Here is a 17778-nt window from a genome sequence, read left to right on the forward strand (position 1 = left end):
CAGGGAGGAAAGGAGGGAATTTTACAAGGAAAGAGGCAACTCAAAGAACACAAAGTCAAACCAACTGAACATTGTAACATTTAACGCGGTGACAGCTGGCTCCAAACATTTTAGAAACTAACAAGCACAAAGACAAAACATCTATTTTTATAGCATCAAAAAATCTGGAGGAAGAACACCCCACTCAGAACACAAAAAGTCATACAGCAGAGAAATGTGGAAACAAATGCTGGTCCACCTTGCCAGAAAACCAGACTTCTGCTGCTGCAACTCAGCAAGAGTTCAGGCTATGCTGCAGCTTTCTCCTCTGGGCGGAACTGAAGAGCAAATGAAGAAAGCCAATCAGACAAGTGATTCACAACTGGTTTAAGAAAATTAAAAAACAGATAAAACAGCCAGTGACAGGATTACCCTGCCATTCATCCGAGACCTGAGTAGAGAAAGCTGAGACCCCAGCAACAGTCCACTCAGGTTCCAGCTCTAACCCACACAGGGCAAAGGCTGCCGGATGAGAACAGAGGTCAGAGTCCTGCCTATTTCTGAACATCTATAAAACATCAGTATTGTAGCACTGTTACAAGACTACTTCCATAGTTACTCAGGCTACACTGCTTCTGTTGACGGAGACAGATCTAAATTTGGTGACTCGAGTTAAATGCAAGAACTAAGGTTTCCCAAACGCTAGTTAAAATTTGCATCTTCCAGCTGTAGCATTCAGCTCTACCAAGCAGCCACAACAACTCTCCACATCACTTCTATCACACTGCCAGGAAGGGGCTACAACCTTCCTCTCACGGCACTTGGTGCTTTGGTCCATCTTCTGGAGAGAAAAGAGAGCGTGTGTCACTCTAAAAGTTCCTCGACACCTGGTTTCAGTGGATTCCCAGTTTTTTCATGGTCCGCCAGCGATCCTTAATCATCACTGATGTGCGGTTCTCAAAAGGGAACTTTTCGCAAATCGTTTTCCATTTCCCTTCTCCAAACTTCTCCACTCCTTCTCTGATCCACTCGCTTTCCTGCACTGTCCACCTCTGCAAAGGAAGGACAAGGAGTCCCATTACTGTTAAGATACAGGGCCCATCACCTCGGCACTGGCGGCTGCTCAGCCTCCTTGGTTCTCATTATATCAGCATGTTCTTATAAAACGGTAAGAAGCCGGAGACCCAGTCAGTAACTCCAAATGGTTCCCAGTGGTCCCTCCAGTCCAAGAGAATTGTTACAATGGTTATACACAGGGAAAATCCTAGGATTCCAGCTGACATGCAGGATTAGTTCTGTTTCCCAAACCACTGGGTACGTTACACAGGAGATTCTCAGGAGTTAGTCTGAGGGTCCAAGAGTGATAATCATGGAGATATTGTGGAAGTTACATGCCCTGTGCAACGTCCGTACGAGTAAAGAGAACTAACTATGCGGGGCTCAGGGAAGGAAAGTGCTGCAATGGAGTACACTGAATTTCAGTGACGGAAGGCCAAGTGTAAGGGAAGAGGTGAATCACAGGAAAACAAGCACTGAAAGATGGACAGGTAGCATGAAAGTGAACAGCCATTCACTTGGCAGAAAGGAGGTGATTACTGCAGGGACTGCATTTTGGAAGCTTGACAATGCAAATGTTGCCACTGTATGTGTGCCACTGACATGCGTCATGCCTCTTCACTGCATGGAAAACCTGATGGACCCAGCGGCAAACAATTTGCATCAGACAAAAGGGGGCAAGTAAGGAGGATTCACTTCAGAAGTCACCAACCTGGCACCTCCTGAAAGCGTATTTATAATTCAATGTGAGCTGCGTGGTTATTTAGCAATTATGCTGTTTCTAGGATGTGTTCTGGTTCTCCGCCCAGTCAGCTCTCTTACCTGCTGAGCGGTTCAGGAACCAGATGCCAGGCAAGATAAGCAGTACACAGTACTTTACGCAACTACCACTTTCTTGGCTTCTAGAGGAGACACTTAAGCCAGGTCCTCTCAATTTAAAGATCCATGCAACCCAACTCACCCCTTTTGCAAGATCAATGCTTAGATAACACCAGCATTGTTCAAAGTACTCCGGCCCCTTAGTAATCACCACCTGTCAGTGTAGCATCTGGGAGAGGTCTCCAGCCAGTGTGCATCAATGGCTCGGACTCTTTAACTGAACTGACACCAGCTGCTAAGGAAGAAATCTCTGAACAGCAAAAGGAATTTCCCCTCCCAACCTTTTCTGTTTGCTTCATTGCTTCACTACCCTTCACTGCCCTGCTCTGGGTTCAGATCATGCTGAAGGGAGCTGGGAAGGCGCTACATTACCTGCTTCTTGGAACCACAGATTGAGGAGCTGTGGCTATTTCTCCCAGGGGATCCTGAAAAATAAATGCAAGGACAGTTATGTTTCAGCATTCACTTTCTGCCGTGTACACATCTCCAAGTGAGACTGGCTTTAGCCTGTTAGATTACTGGGAGAGAGCAGCATGAAGACAAGGAGAACACCTGTGGCCAGGTCATGGATAACAGAAACAAATGTCTTCACTTCCTCTCGTTTCTACAATTCCATGAATGGAAGGGACACTTGGTCATTCTGATCCTAGCTCTGATTACCTCACAAGAAATATAACTGAAGAAACCTAGGAACTAAGACTGCATCTAAAAGGAATTAGATTTTGTCTCAGGTTAGCGAACGTGTCTAGGGAAACAAAGACAGCCTGAGCTGAAAAGCCTCCTCAAGGGCAATCCCAATTCATAAATGGAAGCTTGTTCAGGCCACAGTAGGGGAGGTCCCAGATGTTAAACAGCATCCAGGAGAGAAAAAAAGTCTTAGCTATGATTAATTGCACCGCTTGAAATGAGCAACAAACTCTGATCTGTCACTCGACAGCTGTTAACTGGAAGGAACTGCCTTTGGTCTGGGTCGCAAACTAGAAAAGCAGACAATGAGGAAGGGTAATTTCATCTCACGTCTGAAATTGTAACGAGAGGGTACTTCACATGCGTTCCATTGCTCGAGCCTATCCAAGAAAGGACACCATCTGCATTTCTGCAGTCTTATAAACACCGACCATGGTCCCAAGCTTCCCTGGTTTATGGGATTTCTAGACTTTTGGTTTCTGTCAAGTATTCAAGGCAGCAGAGTGCCCAAGGGCAAAGAGCATGGCTGGGACCATGTACACCTACCTTCGTTCAGGAAGAGCTCATCTTCCTCACTCCAAGTGTCCTTTTCTTCTTGCTCATTTGAGGTGTTGCATTTTGCCTTCACCGGCCTGAAAACACACAACACACACATTTCAATTGCAACAAGCCAGCCTGATAAACGAAGGCTGAAGAGACAGTCAGTGCACCCAGCTAAATCACACACCCAAAAGGCCCACAGAGCAGCTTACTAATTACCTAGAGGACACTGGCGAAACGGTCCAGGACCACGCTGGTCCCAGTGACTCAAGACTAAGACCAATATGCAGCACTGGGAAACACGAGAGCTTACTCCACCTGCACAGCGCATGCATCTTAGTCCACCGGCCCGGCCTGAGCTCTCAGTCGTGAGGACTGGTTCGTGGGCAAAGAGTGTCGTGTGTGCATCCAGCATTCAAAGTCACCCAGGGCCATTTTAATAACTACAGTAGGTTCTCCTTGGACCTTGACAGATCTCCATATCAAACACGCAAGAAGCAACGGAGAATGATCTGTGTAACAATTAAACAGTTGCTGGAAACGGATACAAACACCTGAGCTGTCAAGATGGTGCTGTGCATGTGGATGAAACAGACAACGGAACGGGGCTGGAGCACTGAGCAAGAGTCACCTGCTCCGTAAGGCTGCTATTAAATTGTTACTGCTAGCATGGCCAGCTGGTCCCAAACCAACTATGTTCCTTGTGTCTCTCACTCTCAGGCATGCATTCAGCTCTTTGCATGAAGAAGGTTCAGCTGAACTCAGGTGTATTTTAAATACTCTGAAATTTTAAAACTAATCGAATCTACTTGCAATGACATGATAACAAAGGCTCCCTGTTGTTAGTGGCACACTCAAGCTTTCCCAGCACCTCCACACCATGCACGCATTTTCACACACAGATGTGCACAAGCAGTTGGGTAGGAGAAGCTGAACTTCTGAAGCAAAAGTTGACAACTTCTGTCACCAATGGCCATCAGCACGGCGGCCATGTAAAGCATTGCAACCGTGATAGGATCTTAGCCAGCAACAATGGGCAGCGAGAGCCAAGCAGTTGGGGGCTCTGGAAACATGCCAATCTTAGGTGCTCTGCAAGCACTGGGAACAGCTAGATCCTACTGAACTGCACCACGTTTGGCATTTGTAGTGACCAACTTCCAAGCACGTCAGTGCTTTGGCACCTAACATTTTAAGCACACAAACCCTGACGGGCTGAACTCTGAACCAGGCTCTTTTCAGGCATGAAATGTTATGCAGCTCAGCAGAGTCTGCTCTGCGATCAGTATTCTGCAGAACTCTTAAGTTCAAGAACGTTATGGAACTACCCCATGTGCCTCATCTCTCCTGGGGAACTCAAGTACTGCTCAGGAAAGGGAATTCCCTGCTGTTTTGTTCCTGCAAAGCCACAGCTTCTCCTTAAGTGTGCAAAAGCTGAAGTCCTCATCTACACAGACTCCAAGATGCATGAGAAGGGAACCCTGCTACACCCTCATCAAGTCCTGCAGAAAACATGATCTCTGAAGCCTGGCCCCAGACAAAGCTTTGTTCCCACACAACCATCCACTGCCCCTTCTTTAACTCACAGCTAAGATTACTATTCTAAGTGATATAAAACATATACAAGGCACAAAACAAGCATGGAAGAATTAAGGTAACTTACATAAATATTCTATTACTCTTAAAATTCATACATGGTTTAACTTCATCGCCGATGTGAAAAATTTCTTTACTTTGTCCCAGAAAACATACTTACAAACTCTTTCCAAGCTCTAACGGCAGATTTACACAGATGTATATTTGTGATGCCTACACTGAGAAGCAGTTTGCAAGGATGTTAAGGGTCAGCATTAAGGTTATTGGAATGTGGGAGGTGAATTTTCCCAAATTGCTAACCACATGTATGAACTACAAGGCAATAGAGCATGTACTTTAACTGCCCGTTCCCATATTTTCCAATAGGGAGGGATTTCTAATGTTCTGGTTTTGTGCTGCTAAGGTTGTACTGACTGCATTGTCAATGTAGCAATTTTAGCAATACATTCTCAAAGCACTGCGCCTGTGTTAGCACACATAGCGTCACAAATGGGCTTCATACTTGGGACTTCTGGAAGACACAGGCTGAACATGTGGCTTTTGAACATGATTCCTGGATGCAGAAGACACCACTGACTCCTGGGATGAGTCTGGAGTCTCACTCAGCTCAGTGCTCTGGCTATCCTGCTCCATAATCAGTCTGCTTATAGTCAACAAGCGTTTACTCTTTGGGGGTGGTTTAGGAATGTCTGAGGTCCCAGAGATCTCCAAGGGTGGATTCTCCTCTTCTCTCGGTCTCTTGATTCTATGGGATACAGAAGGGGACAATTGCTTGGGGAAAGAAAAGTCTGTTTCATCCAGTTTGGTAAAGGCTGCATCAGAATCTTGGGAATCTGACAAGGTCTTGAAAGCTTCTCTCAGAACAGAAATTCCATATGTGGTTACAGATCCAGGGGGCTGCCTATAAAATAAATTAAACTAAGCAGGTTACATCAAATATTTCAACAATACAAGGCTCTACTTCACTAAAATCACAGTTGCTCCCCTCACTCTGCCTCATCGCAAACAATCATGCCTGCAAGATGATCCATCACCACACAGGGCATTCCCACTTGGCACTGATTCATCTCCCTTCTGTAAGAACTTCAGTGTCATGTGCCATCCTGCCTGCAGTGCCTGTGAGCTGCCTCCTCCAAGACAGACGCCACTACTGCTTGGTAGAGACAGCAACAATCATGAAAGCATCCATCTCTTTTATCCCTCCAAAGAGTGGCAAGCTCCACGCCATTGAACAAACCTATGTCCTCTGAACCACAGATGCATCAAAACCCTTCTGTAAACATAATGCCCTCTTTCATCCACCATCGGTCACAATGGACACCTTCCTTTCCTAGGAGTCTAAACCAGGGGTCCCCAAACTTTTTAACACCCCCCCCACACACACACACACAGAACTGGGGCTGGATTGGGAGCGGGGCCATGGTCAGGGGCTGAGCCTGGGAATGGGGCCGTGGCAGCAGGGGACCCCTAGTAGGAGCCTTGAGGACTGGGCCTGGACCCCATTGGCCAAGGTCAGAGAAGAGCTTGGGGCAGAGTGGGGCTGGGTGGCAGTCTCTCCCCGCCTCCAAAGTTTGGCCCAGGCCCTGCTGCGCCCCCCTGAGCATTCCTCCGGGCCCCCCTAGGAGGGTGCACCCCACAGTTTGGGGACCTCTAGTCTAAACATTCACCAGGGTCCCCTTCAGAAAAAAGATGAACATTTTAATTCAGAGCTAGACAGCCTGGTGAAAACCCCCGAAGTACTAGTCCCTGGGGCAGCACACCTGCAGGGCACAGGGCAAAAACTTCAGCTGCCGAGGTGCAGAGTGCTACACTTCAGAAGCGAAATACACCAAACTTCATTCATGCACCACCTGTGGTCATCGTTCCTCTCCAAGTGTTAATGCATCACAACAGCTGCTCACCTCTCAGAGTCCTTTGAAGACATTTCCACACTGTCTGGAGCCGTGGCTGGTGGTTGCTTAGCGACTTCCACACTGTCTGGAGCCGTGGTTGGTGGTTGCTTAGCGACTTCCACACTGTCTGGAGCCACCACTGGTGGTTGCTTAGCGACTTCCACACTGTCTGGAGCCACCACTGGTGGTTGCTTAGCGACTTCCACACTGTCTGGAGCCACCACTGGTGGTTGCTTAGCGACTTCCACACTGTCTGGAGCTGTTGCCAGCTGCTTAGTTTCATCAATATATTCTGAATTCAAAGTCTTTTTCGCTATCTTTGACAGGAAGAAAGCAGTAATTAGGACCCTACCAAATTCAGTGCCCATTTTAATCAATTTCATGGTCATAGGATTTTAAAGATCATAAATTTCACGGTTTCAGATCTTTACATCTGAAATTTCAGGGTGCTATAACCATGGGGGTCCCAACCCAAAAGAGGAGGGGTCGCCAAGCTATTGCAGGGGGTTGTGGTATTACCCCCCTTACGTCTGCACTGCTGCTGACCAAGGCACTGCCTTCAGAACTAGGCAGCCAGAGAGCAGCAGGTAACGCAGACGGGAGGGTAGCATGGTGTGGGGAGAGGTCACCACTTTTTGGGGGGTCAGAGCCAGCTTTATGGATGGGTGACCACCCAGGGCCCCGTGGTCAGGGGGCACTGTGGTCCCCATCCCCCACATCACCAGTCCAAGGCCCTTTTAACTCCTAAGTGCTGGACCTGGAGCCACAGAGGATTACCAAACTTCCCCAAGGATCTACAATCAGTGGAGGGGATTACTGCACATTCTGGGACAGGTAAACACCACCAACTTGGTATAACACCAGGGGATTTTACAATAATTCGTTCTTGACCTGAAAACTCACACAAACCTTTAACCAAGAGGGAAGCCCTGTTGAAATGGTCTGGGGTCTGAAGGACTGACTCCTACAGTCAATGTGCACTTAGGCTTTTTATGTTTTTATGATAAATTTTCCTCTGTAATACTTTTGTTCTTAAATAAATGTACTTTGTTTTGTGAAGGCTAGCTGGTCACCAGTAAGCTACTGTCCTTGTCCTTTGAGAAGAAGAGCAAAACCATGGGTGCTGAGCTAGGTCAGACCCGTTGGGACAGTCACAGAGAACTGAAAGCCTAAATTCCAGATCTGCAGAGAGAGCGCCATGGGACTCTGCCTATAAAGAGGTGACAACTGGAATCCTGAGACCTAAGGGTGTATCCGCTGAACAGAACATGGAAGGATCAGAGGTGACATGCATCTCATGCAATTTTCCTGCAGTCCATGGGGGGGTGACTGCAGGAGTAAGGCTGAGATGTGGGTAGCCAGGGCAGACACATACTGTCAAGAGAAAGGGCTCTGAATCCTCCAAGTAGGTCTCCAAGAACTGGAACGCCCTCTGCTGAAAAGTCTTGTAGGAAAAATTTCGGATCATGGGATGAGACAAATTCTTCTCACGGATAATGCTGAACAACTGTGTCCTCAGTTTCTAGTAAAGAGACAAGAACATTCTGAATATGTACAAATTATACAACTTATACATTCAAGAGCTGAGGTTTGGGTGGAGAGAGGACTTCCCCTATTGACACTACAAGATTATCAGCTAATTTACACTGATCTAAATTAGGAAGCAAAAGACAAAAAAGTCTATTTCAGCATCGTCAACTACACTCACTTTCAGGGCCCTACAACACAATGGTAACAGCAGACAGAAACAAAGAAAAGGGAACATGTGTTTGGGAATGTATTGCACAATCAACAAGACACTTCATCTCACTCCCCAAAAAGTCACATCTTGCTCATAATCAAACTCACCTGGGTGCTGGGATCCTTAGCCATGTGTTTTTTCAAAATTTTCAAGGCTTTAGCAAACTCTTTCTTTTTAATACAAATGATAACAGCCTAGAGAGGAAAAAGAGGATCTCAGTTTTCGGATGTGCATCAATTCAACCATATCTCCTAAGTCAGCTTCACAAACAGCACAAGCAATATCCAAGCAAAGCCTATGACGTTGCTTCCAAACACGATCCAAGTAACATGGAAATAAATGTTTGCACTAAATACCTCAATAAGCTGCTAACCTGAAGTCCTACTGTGCCCTTCTAACAATTCCAATAATGCAAGGTTATGATTTTAAGGATTGCGTTATCTGATTTTCATTTGTACGGTGCCATCCAATTCATGTACATTTAGAGTAAGTACTTTACTGAACATCCCTGAAATTTGAGAACCCATCAGTTCTCATTAGATTTCTTTGACTTAATTTTGAACAAACAAGTAGCCTTCTACAGGACCACAGAGTTACATGGCATTTCTCTACTAAAACAAGCTGACACAGCCCCTCTCCAAAGAGCTCACAAGTGAAGATAGACAGTGTGTGGATATAGGAAAAAACGTGCCAAAGGCATTTTGATGAGACTTGGCAGATACCTTGTAGCCTCAGGTTGGTTTGCTGTAGTATAATATGCAATAAAGTATCAATTACATTTTACTCATATTATACATACAAACTTTACAGCCTAATTTGCAGGGGATGATTAGTTAAAATAGCAAGTTTTTAGGAGGGATTCTTAGATTCTAAGAGCATTCTGGTTCTACGTTTAAAAGGTCTTCTAGCAAAGAGAAGGAGAAAGGATGCATTATTTTGAATATATTTTAAAACACTCAACAGAGAAAATGGCAAATGCAAAAGACATTTTCTGTTTTTCAGTGCACCTTTAACAGAGTTACAGCTCCTGCTGGGTTACTGTCTTCCTAACAATTTATAGCTCCAGGAAGTAAGGCAAGTGAGAGAGGGAAGAGTTGAGAAGGGACAATTATCCTCAATGTAAAGGAAGCCTTTTAAAAAAAATTAGATTTACAGCTTATAAAAATCTAAACTGTTTGAATGGACAAGGAGAACTTGACCCTTACAGCTTCCTTCACCATTTTTCTAACAGATTCCATTGCCACCACAGATGCAGGAAATTCTGTATTAATCAGCTCCAGCACACCGATCGCCGATTCAAGAGGGGTGAGCTCTGACTCTGTATCAAAGGTGCAATCTACAATGAAAAGAAACAATTCATTACTATTGGTTTTAAAACAGACACACAAATTGACCTGGGCCCAAGTAATCCTCCACAGGAAGCAGCCAAGCCAGGTAGGCTATGATTTGCTCAGTTTGGCCACTAATGCTGCAGTAACTGACACAACAGAGAACACACAAAACAATTATGATCATACAATTCAACTGAAAGAACAACTGTCTAAGGTCTGTGAGGTCCTCAAAAAAGAAACACGATGTTTGGGGAGTTTGAAAGTTTTATAAAGTGAAATTACAGGCAATTAAACATTGTGAGCTCTGTGTATGGAGCAGTTTGCTTTACTTCATGTTGCATACACCATAAAAGAGAAAAATCAGGAATTAACACACTGAACAAAAGTTCCAGAGGGGTAGCCGTGTGAGTCTGTACACAGCAAAAACAACGAGAGTCCCGTAGCACTTTAAAGACTAACAAATTTAATTTCTGCAGGCATAAGCTTTCGTGGGCAGATGTCAGATTTGACAAAGTGGGTTACAGCCCATGAAAGCTTATGCCTGAAGAAATTAAATTTGTTAGTCTTTAAAGTGCTACGGGACTCTCGTTGTTTTTGAACAAAAGTTACAATTCATAAATATCAGGAAACTCAAAATTAAAGCTCTTGCCATAATAATGAAAATACCTTGTTGTCAGATCAAATTTGATTCCCCAAGTTTAAGTTTTGCTCAATTACAACTAGATCTAAGACTGAGATATGTGGTTGTTTTACTTAACTTTTTAATTCCAATTGAAAGTAAAAACAAAGCCTTCTCCACAGTGTTTTCAATCAAACATTATGTTCTTGTTTTATTACAGAAGAAGTGAAGAATGAAATTGATTTATTATATGTTGTTTGCAAAAGAAAGTGCAAGTAACTTTGTTCTAAATGACAAAGATGGAAAAGAGAATCCCTGCAAAGAAGCCAGGTTTTTCTTAAAAAAAATCAAAAACTTAGTTTGGGTCTTAGGCTTTTAGCAACAGAGAATGTTTGCTGTTTACCCCCACATGTTGCCTTCAAGTGACAATGCTAACCAGGAAAAGAGAAATCATTCTTCAGTCTGAGAGTTTTACCTATTATTGTTCAATTCCTGTAACAGAAAAGAGTGAAAATGACTTCTCTATCCTTCCCCAGTACAACTTCTAATTACTTCTCCAGTTTGTTTCCCCTGCACATTAACAGACCTTTGAGAAGAGTCATTTTTAACTAGTTTGATCAGACACACTATCGTATCTATCATCAGGCCCATGCCATCTCCTTTGCAGAAGAGACCCTTATAAATAGAAAAACTCAAGCAGATTTTTTTCAAGGAATTATAAGAAGTTTTGGAGGGTTCTATCCAAACCTGAACCTCAGTTTAAAAAAATTCAAGTAGAGTAGTTCATTTTCCCAGTAGGTAAAAAGTGATTTAAATAAAATAGTCCCATGACTACCAGTTGGCCTCAAGTGTGTTCAGCAAACCATTCGTCACCTTAAGAGGCATTGCCCAGGATGTTCTCAGCAAGGGTGATGAAATGCTGAGAAGATTGTTGAGAGGTGGAAGGAGCACTTTGAGGAACTTCTCAACCTGGTGGACATGCCCTCCTCTCAGGAGGCAGTGCCAGAAACCCCTCATGAGATCGGATCTATTTCTGTTGATGAGGTCGCAGAAACAGTAAAGTGACTTCGCAGCGGTAAGGCAGCAGGGGTGGATGAGATTCACCTGGAGATGTTGAAATCACTGAACAAAGTCAGGATGTCATGGTTAACGTGCCTCTTCAATGTTGCAAAGAAAGCAGCTGCAGTACCTCAGGACTGGCAAACCAGGGTGGTGGTCCTAATCTTTAAGAAAGGAGAACAGAAGAGAATCACACTCCTCAGTCTCCTTGACAGAGCCTATTGCCAGGGTGTTAGAGAAGAGGCTACACCAATTAGTTGAACCTCAGATTCAGAAGGAACAATGCAGTTTCCATCCTGGACATGGAACAAAGGATCAACTCTTTGCTCTCCCACAGATAAGCAAGGGGTCATGGGAGTTCGCTATCCCGGTCTACCTTTTTTTCGTAGACCTGGAGAAGGCTTATGACCACATTTCCCAAAATGTCTTGTGGGAAATGCTGCAGAAATATGAGGTGCCACTGCTGCATGCCATCCAGTCCCCCTATTCCTAGAATGAGAGTTGTTTCCTCATTCTTGGCATTAAGTCATGTTCGTTCAAAGTGGGCGTTGGACTCTGCCAAGGGTGCGTCCTGTCCCCTCTCCTGTTTGTGATTTTCATGGACAGGCTATCAAGGTGCAGTTGAGTTGGGGAACATTTTTAGTATGGGGACTCGGAGTTGGCATCTCTGCTGTTTGCAGGTGATGTGGTCCTTCTTGCTTCCTCAGACTGTGATCTCTGACGCACACTCGAATGCTTTGTTGCTGTGTGTGAGGTAGCTGGGATGAGAATCAGCACTTCCAAACCGGACATTATGGTTCTTTCCTGGAAGAAAATAGAGTGTTCTCTCCAGATGAAGGGGGATCAGCTGCCCTTAGTGGAAGAGTTTTATTATCTAGGGGTCTTGTTCACGATTGATGTTAAGTGGGAGCACGAGACTGATCAGTGGATTGGGGTGGCAATGGCAGTGCTGCGGGCACTGTATCAATCCGTAGTAGTTAAATGGGAGCTGAGCTTTCAGACGAAGCTCTGTTTACAGGTCAGTCTACATCCCCATCCTCATCTATGGTCATGAACTTTGGGTAATGACTGAAAGGACGAGATAGTGGGTACAAGTGGTGGAAATGAAGCATCTTCACAGGGTGGCTGCACTGACTCTCCAAGATGGGCTCAGCTATGCTGGAGCGCCTCAGATTAGAGCCGCTACTCCTCTGGATCGAGAAGAGCCAACTGAGGTGGTTTGGGCACCGGTAGGCTCCTTTGGAACTATACCAGGCACGTTCCACTAGGGGAAGGCTGAGGCTGACCCAGGGCACACTGGAGGGATTATATCTCCCGGCTTGCTTGGGAACCCGCCAGGAGGAGTTGGAACCTGTTGCGGAAGAAAGGGAGGTCTGGTCCTCCCATCTCTCCATGCTGCTGCCACGACCCTCACCAGGAAAAGCGGCATGAAGGAAAAGAAGAAATCCTACACCGCACTGGGCACGAGCAATGCGGTGAGGTGAACGGCACTCGGGGAACACGGCTGAGTTCCAAGAACGAAACAAATCACTGGGCTTCTCTGCCATACCTAGGTTCTCGCCCTCCTCGATTCTTGAAAGAAACTGCATGATCCGGAGCAGCCGGGAGATCACCGGCTCCTTTGACAGGGGCCGCAGCAGCAGAGCTGAGGGGAGAGAGAAGACAGAGAGCTAGGGACACCCAAGTCAGAAAGAGCCCGTCCCCACGGGCGGGCCCCGAGAGCTCCCCCCCGCCGTCCTCACCCCCCCCCAGGCAGGTCCCGAGAGACACCCCCCCCCACACACTGCCACCATCCCCCCCCCTCCTCACCGCTATCATCCCCCCGCCGTCCTCAACCCCCCCACTCAGGCGGGCCCCGAGACCCCCCCCCACCCTGCATGACGTCGCGGAACTCGCGGAAGTCCCGGTTCCGGCCGGCCCGGTAGGCGCCCACGGCCTGGTGGAAGTAGAACTGCAGCACCCAGCGGTTCACCGCCTCCTCGGGGGCGCAGAGCCCCAGCGCCCGCCGCCCCGCCGCCATCGGCCCCCGCCGGCTGCCGCCGCCCCGCCCCGCGCGCCCGCCGGCCATCCCGCGCCAGGGCTCGGAAGTGACGCGCACGGCGCGACGGAAGTGACGCCATCCCGTCGCTGCCCGCGACCCCGACGGAAGCGGCCGGCCGGCCAGCCGCGCTCATCCTCTTGTTGCGATCGAAGCGGGGGGCGGGCGACTACAGCGACCGGCATGCACTGCGGCCCACGCCTCCCGTCCTGCGCGCCGTAGCTCCCGGCCTGCACCGCGCGGCCCGCCCGTGCCCCTCCCCCCCGACTCGGCTCGTTTGCCCAGTGCCGCGGCTGTTGCGCACAGTGTTGTACGACCGCCCCCCTCAGCCCCTGCGTGCACCAGCGAGGAGCGAGCAAGGCCCAGGCCGGCCAGCCGCCGTGCGGCCACAGCCCGACTCAGCGCCGCCTCCCTGGGGCGAGGGATGAATTCAGCCCATCCTCGCCTCACACACCCCCCCCGCCTCTCTGCTGAGTGCTGGGGACCAGAGCCGGGGGCCACCCCAGGACTCCTGCCTGGTCCTAGCCCGGATCACACGACGCACATCTCCACGCGAGGGCATCCCCTCGCTCCAGGTTTCTGGCCTGGACAACTCCAGCCGTTGGCAGAGAAAGATTCTCCTGCTCTCTAGTAGCAGATGAATTAAGAGATGAATTAATTGTCCCGTGAAAAGCCTGCCCACGTAGACCGGCCGGAAAGGAGCGGCCAGCCCTTCCTCTTAACTGTCCAGAGCAGTCACGCAAATCGGAGGCCCAGAAAATACTGCCTTCCCTCCAGACCGTTTTGGTTCCCATTAATAGCCTTGGATGAACTGAGAGTCCTAGGATAATGATTTAGTCAAAATACAAAATTAACCCAGTGTGTCCACATGCAACATTCAGGGCCTGTCAAGCAATAGAGATATGTTGGTGATCCAGTGGATATAGCGTACTTAGATTTTCAGAAAGCCTTCAACTGCGTCCCTCACTGAAGGCTCTTAAGCAAAGCAAGCATTATGGGATAAGAGAGAAGATCCTCTCCTGGATCAGTAACTGGTTAAAAGTCAGGAAACAAAGGGGAGGAATAAATGGTCAGCTTTCAGACTGGAGAGAGGTAAATAGTGGTGTCCCCTAGAGGTCTGTACCGGGACAAGCACTGTTCAACATATTCATAAATGATCTGGAAAAAGGGGTAAACAGTGAGGTCCCTTCCAACTCTAATATTCTATGATTCTATGATTTGCAGACGATACAAAACTACTCAAGATAGTGAAGTCCAAAGCAGACAGCAAAGAGTTACAAAGGGGTCTCACAAAACTGGGTGACTAGGCAATAAAAGGGCAGATGAAATTCATTGTTGATAGATGCAAAGTAATGCACATTTGGAAAACACCATCCCAACAATACATATAAAATGAAGGGGTCTAATGTAGCTGTTACCACTCAAATTGCTCTTGGAGTCACTGTGGATAGTTCTCTGAAAACAACCACTCAATGTGCAGCGGCAGTCAAAAAAGCGAACAGAATGTTGGCAATCATTAGGAAAGGGATAGATAGTAAGACAGAAAATATTGTATTGCCTCTTTATAAATCCCTGGTACACCCACATCTTGAATGCTGTGTGCAGATCCTGTCACCCACCTCAAAAAAGATATATTGGAATTGGAAAAGGTACAGAAAACGTCAACTAAAATGATTAGGGGCATGGAAAAGCTTCCATATGAGGAGAGATTAATAAAACTGGAACTTTTCAGCTTGGAAAAGAGCTGATCAAGGGGAGATATGATAGAGGTCTATAAAATCATGACTGGTGTGGAGAAAGTAAATAAGGAAGTTATTTACTCCTTCCCATAACACAAAAACTAAGGGTCACCAAATTAAATTACTAGGCAGCAGGTTTAAAACAAACAGAAGGAAGTATTTCTTCACACAACTCACAGTCAATCGGGAAGTCCTTACCAGAGGATTTTGTGAAGCCCAAGACTATAATGGAGTTAAAAAAAGAACTAGATAAGTTCATGGAAGACAGGTCCATCAATGGCTATTAGCCAGGGTAGGCAGGGATTGCTGTTTGCCAGAAGTTGGGAATGGCCCATGGGATGGATCACTCAATGATTACCTGTTCTATTCATTCCCTCTGAACCACCTGGCATTGGCCACTGTTGGAAGGCAGGACACTGGGCCAGATGGATCATTGGTCTGACCCAGTGTGGCTGTTTTTCTGTTCACCCTCAGTTTGAAGTTGTGCTACTACCCTTTCTCTTCTTTTGCATTTAAGAATATGTGAAAAAGGGAAGGGAGTAACACTCTAGCTGCTCATACTATACAACTGTGCTCAGCCTGATATCCTAGTTTCATCCTAATTTCTTCATATATCTCGTTCTCTTCTAATTTAGTATATTTGGGGTATTGTAAATTCATCTTTCTTTGCCAACAACTCTTCTTCTTCCCTCACATATAATACTCTTTCCAGGAATCTTAGAAACTGAGCTCACTTTAGTAGAATCAATCTTCCTGTCCCCTCTTTTGTTCCTAATGCAAATCCTATCAGAAGACAGCTGTCTTCCTTTCAACATTCTAGTTAACATACTGCAGGATTTATCCCCATAGACGAAGAATTTAGATGAGGGATGTAGTTTATAATATTAAAGACAATAACAGCCTTGCCTTCATTAATTCCTTTCTTGTTTTCATATCCAAATTTCTTTTTCTGTTAGATTCCTTTCCTATATAATGCCAGTTCTAATCCCCAATGGACCTAAATTCTCTCTTTGGTGTGTGCCTCCTTGAAAAATATCTCCTGTTGCAAACGATAACCCTACATAGATTTCTAAATTATTACCAAGTTCGAAGTACTGTCTTTGTAAATTCTACAGAGCATACATCCTTCCAGTCAACTTCTGTCTGGGAATGCTGAGAAGCAGTGCCTAACAGTGACCCCTGTTTGAAGCACTGCACTGATAGGGTCCAAAAAGAATTGTTTGTCCATTTCTACTCAGTTAGATAACTAATTACAAATGGGAGTTCTGTTTGGCTTTCGGGACATTCCTCTTCCTTTCCCTCCCCTGCAGCTGCTCACCAGAGGAAAAAGAGGAGGAAAAACACACAAGAAAAATCAATGTGTATCAAATGGAAAACAATAAAACTGGGAGGGAAAGAAATGGTATTGGCAAATAAACAAAGGGAAGTAAAAATAATTAAAATCTGCAAGGGGAAGAGGATGATGTGTTTTCATCTCTGGACTGAGTGAGTAACCCCTGCGGTGTATACACAGTCAGGGAGCAGTTTGAATGGAATTTACTATAACCTGATTGTCACAAGGTTAATTTGTTTGAATGCAGCACCGAAGGGTTAGGAAAGATACAGAGAAAACTACAGATTCACACTGTGGCCTGTGCTGTGAGGCAACATGACAGAATTAGACAGTTTGCTTAGGGTCCCTTACCATATAAAATGGGCAAGAACTAATGGAGCAAGCAAGATTACTCAGGTCTCATCCTAGGAGACTATGGGACAACAGCCGATCAGTGGCATGAGTGAACTGTATTGGCTACTCATGATCCAAGGGAAACATTATTAGCAAGGGAAAGATTGTTACTCTAATTAAAATAAAAATCCTTAATTTTCAGGCTGGAACATCCTGCAGCCTTGAGTATCTGTTAAACACAGCAGCTTTCTGACCTCCTGAGACACATTGCTCCTACTAGATGCAGCTGCTTCAGATAAGGTTGATGCCACTGGATTCAGCAGGCAATAGAGGTTTCAGAAGCTTGAGCTTCTTCGTTCATTTTAACTTGAACATCAGAAAAAATTAGATCTATTAGACTACCCCAGGGCAATAGTGGAAGCCTCATGGTATGCGTCACTTAAGCTGGACTGGACTGGACTAAGCTCTGGACGATACAGTGTAATAAACAATCCTGCAATGGCTCCTGTGGGGGTGGGTGTGAACAGGAGGGAAATAACTCATGTGATCTAACAAGGCTTTTCAATTTCTAGCTTCTACTATTCTGTGTTCAGTTGGTTAAAATCCATAAAATGAAAACAGTGCCTTTTACATTATGGATCCCAAATCAGCTCCAGGTTAAACCGGTCTAATTTGGACCATAAAACTGGAATACCAGACTCCAAGACATCACTCCCCGGTGATGAGGGCACCTTTGTTCACTTTTATACTTCACTCTGCACCTGAGACATGCACTTACTTATCTTACCATTCCTGCATGCCTTGGATTCTAATTCTTTATTATATACCTTTTAAGTTGGTTTTATACAATGAGGTAACAAGATAAAATAAGCGATTATTACTGTAATCTCTTTAGACACCATTAATAATCCCAGCCATTTAGAATGGGTTCATTGAATTAGCATACTCACAAAGGACAT

The 17778-nt window shown here is 45.9% G+C and overlaps 1 protein-coding gene across 4 annotated transcripts; it reads right to left on the reverse strand.

The window, feature by feature from the left end:
- Window positions 1–65: 65 nt before the first annotated feature.
- Window positions 66–13459, reverse strand: TERF2 (telomeric repeat binding factor 2). 4 transcript variants are annotated; one of them, XM_067536742.1, is made up of 11 exons: window positions 13249–13459; window positions 12926–13021; window positions 9573–9703; window positions 8475–8561; window positions 8002–8148; window positions 6636–6943; window positions 5237–5635; window positions 3148–3233; window positions 2287–2339; window positions 867–1031; window positions 66–317 (listed from the first exon to the last, which is right to left on the reverse strand). In XM_067536742.1, the coding sequence occupies exons 1-10, from the start codon at window positions 13442–13444 to the stop codon at window positions 873–875; spliced, it is 1662 nt and encodes a 553-aa protein (XP_067392843.1). In that variant the 5' UTR covers window positions 13445–13459; the 3' UTR covers window positions 66–317; window positions 867–872. The 4 variants fall into 4 exon arrangements, with proteins under 4 accessions (XP_067392843.1, XP_067392844.1, XP_067392841.1 ...); XM_067536743.1 differs by having other exon boundaries at window positions 66–1031; window positions 5237–5479; XM_067536740.1 differs by having other exon boundaries at window positions 66–1031.
- Window positions 13460–17778: the final 4319 nt, after the last annotated feature.

This window comes from Emydura macquarii, unplaced genomic scaffold (genome assembly GCF_026122565.2).
Source record: "Emydura macquarii macquarii isolate MOO-44397 ecotype Brisbane River unplaced genomic scaffold, CSIRO-AGI_Emac_v2 contig_3647, whole genome shotgun sequence".
Taxonomy (NCBI): Eukaryota; Metazoa; Chordata; order Testudines; family Chelidae; genus Emydura; species Emydura macquarii.

What these genes read in the sequence shown, in the direction of transcription:
- TERF2 (XM_067536742.1), bottom strand. Translation starts at nt 13,444, where the DNA reads ATGGCCGGCGGGCGCGCGGGGCGGGGCGGCGGCAGCCGGCGGGGGCCG. An exon ending in TGAGCTCTTCCTGAACGAAG is followed by an intron (nt 2,340 to 3,147) that starts GTAGGTGTACAT and finishes TTTATTTTTCAG; the next exon opens with GATCCCCTGGGAGAAATAGC. An exon ending in TCTGTGGTTCCAAGAAGCAG is followed by an intron (nt 1,032 to 2,286) that starts GTAATGTAGCGC and finishes CTTCCTTTGCAG; the next exon opens with AGGTGGACAGTGCAGGAAAG.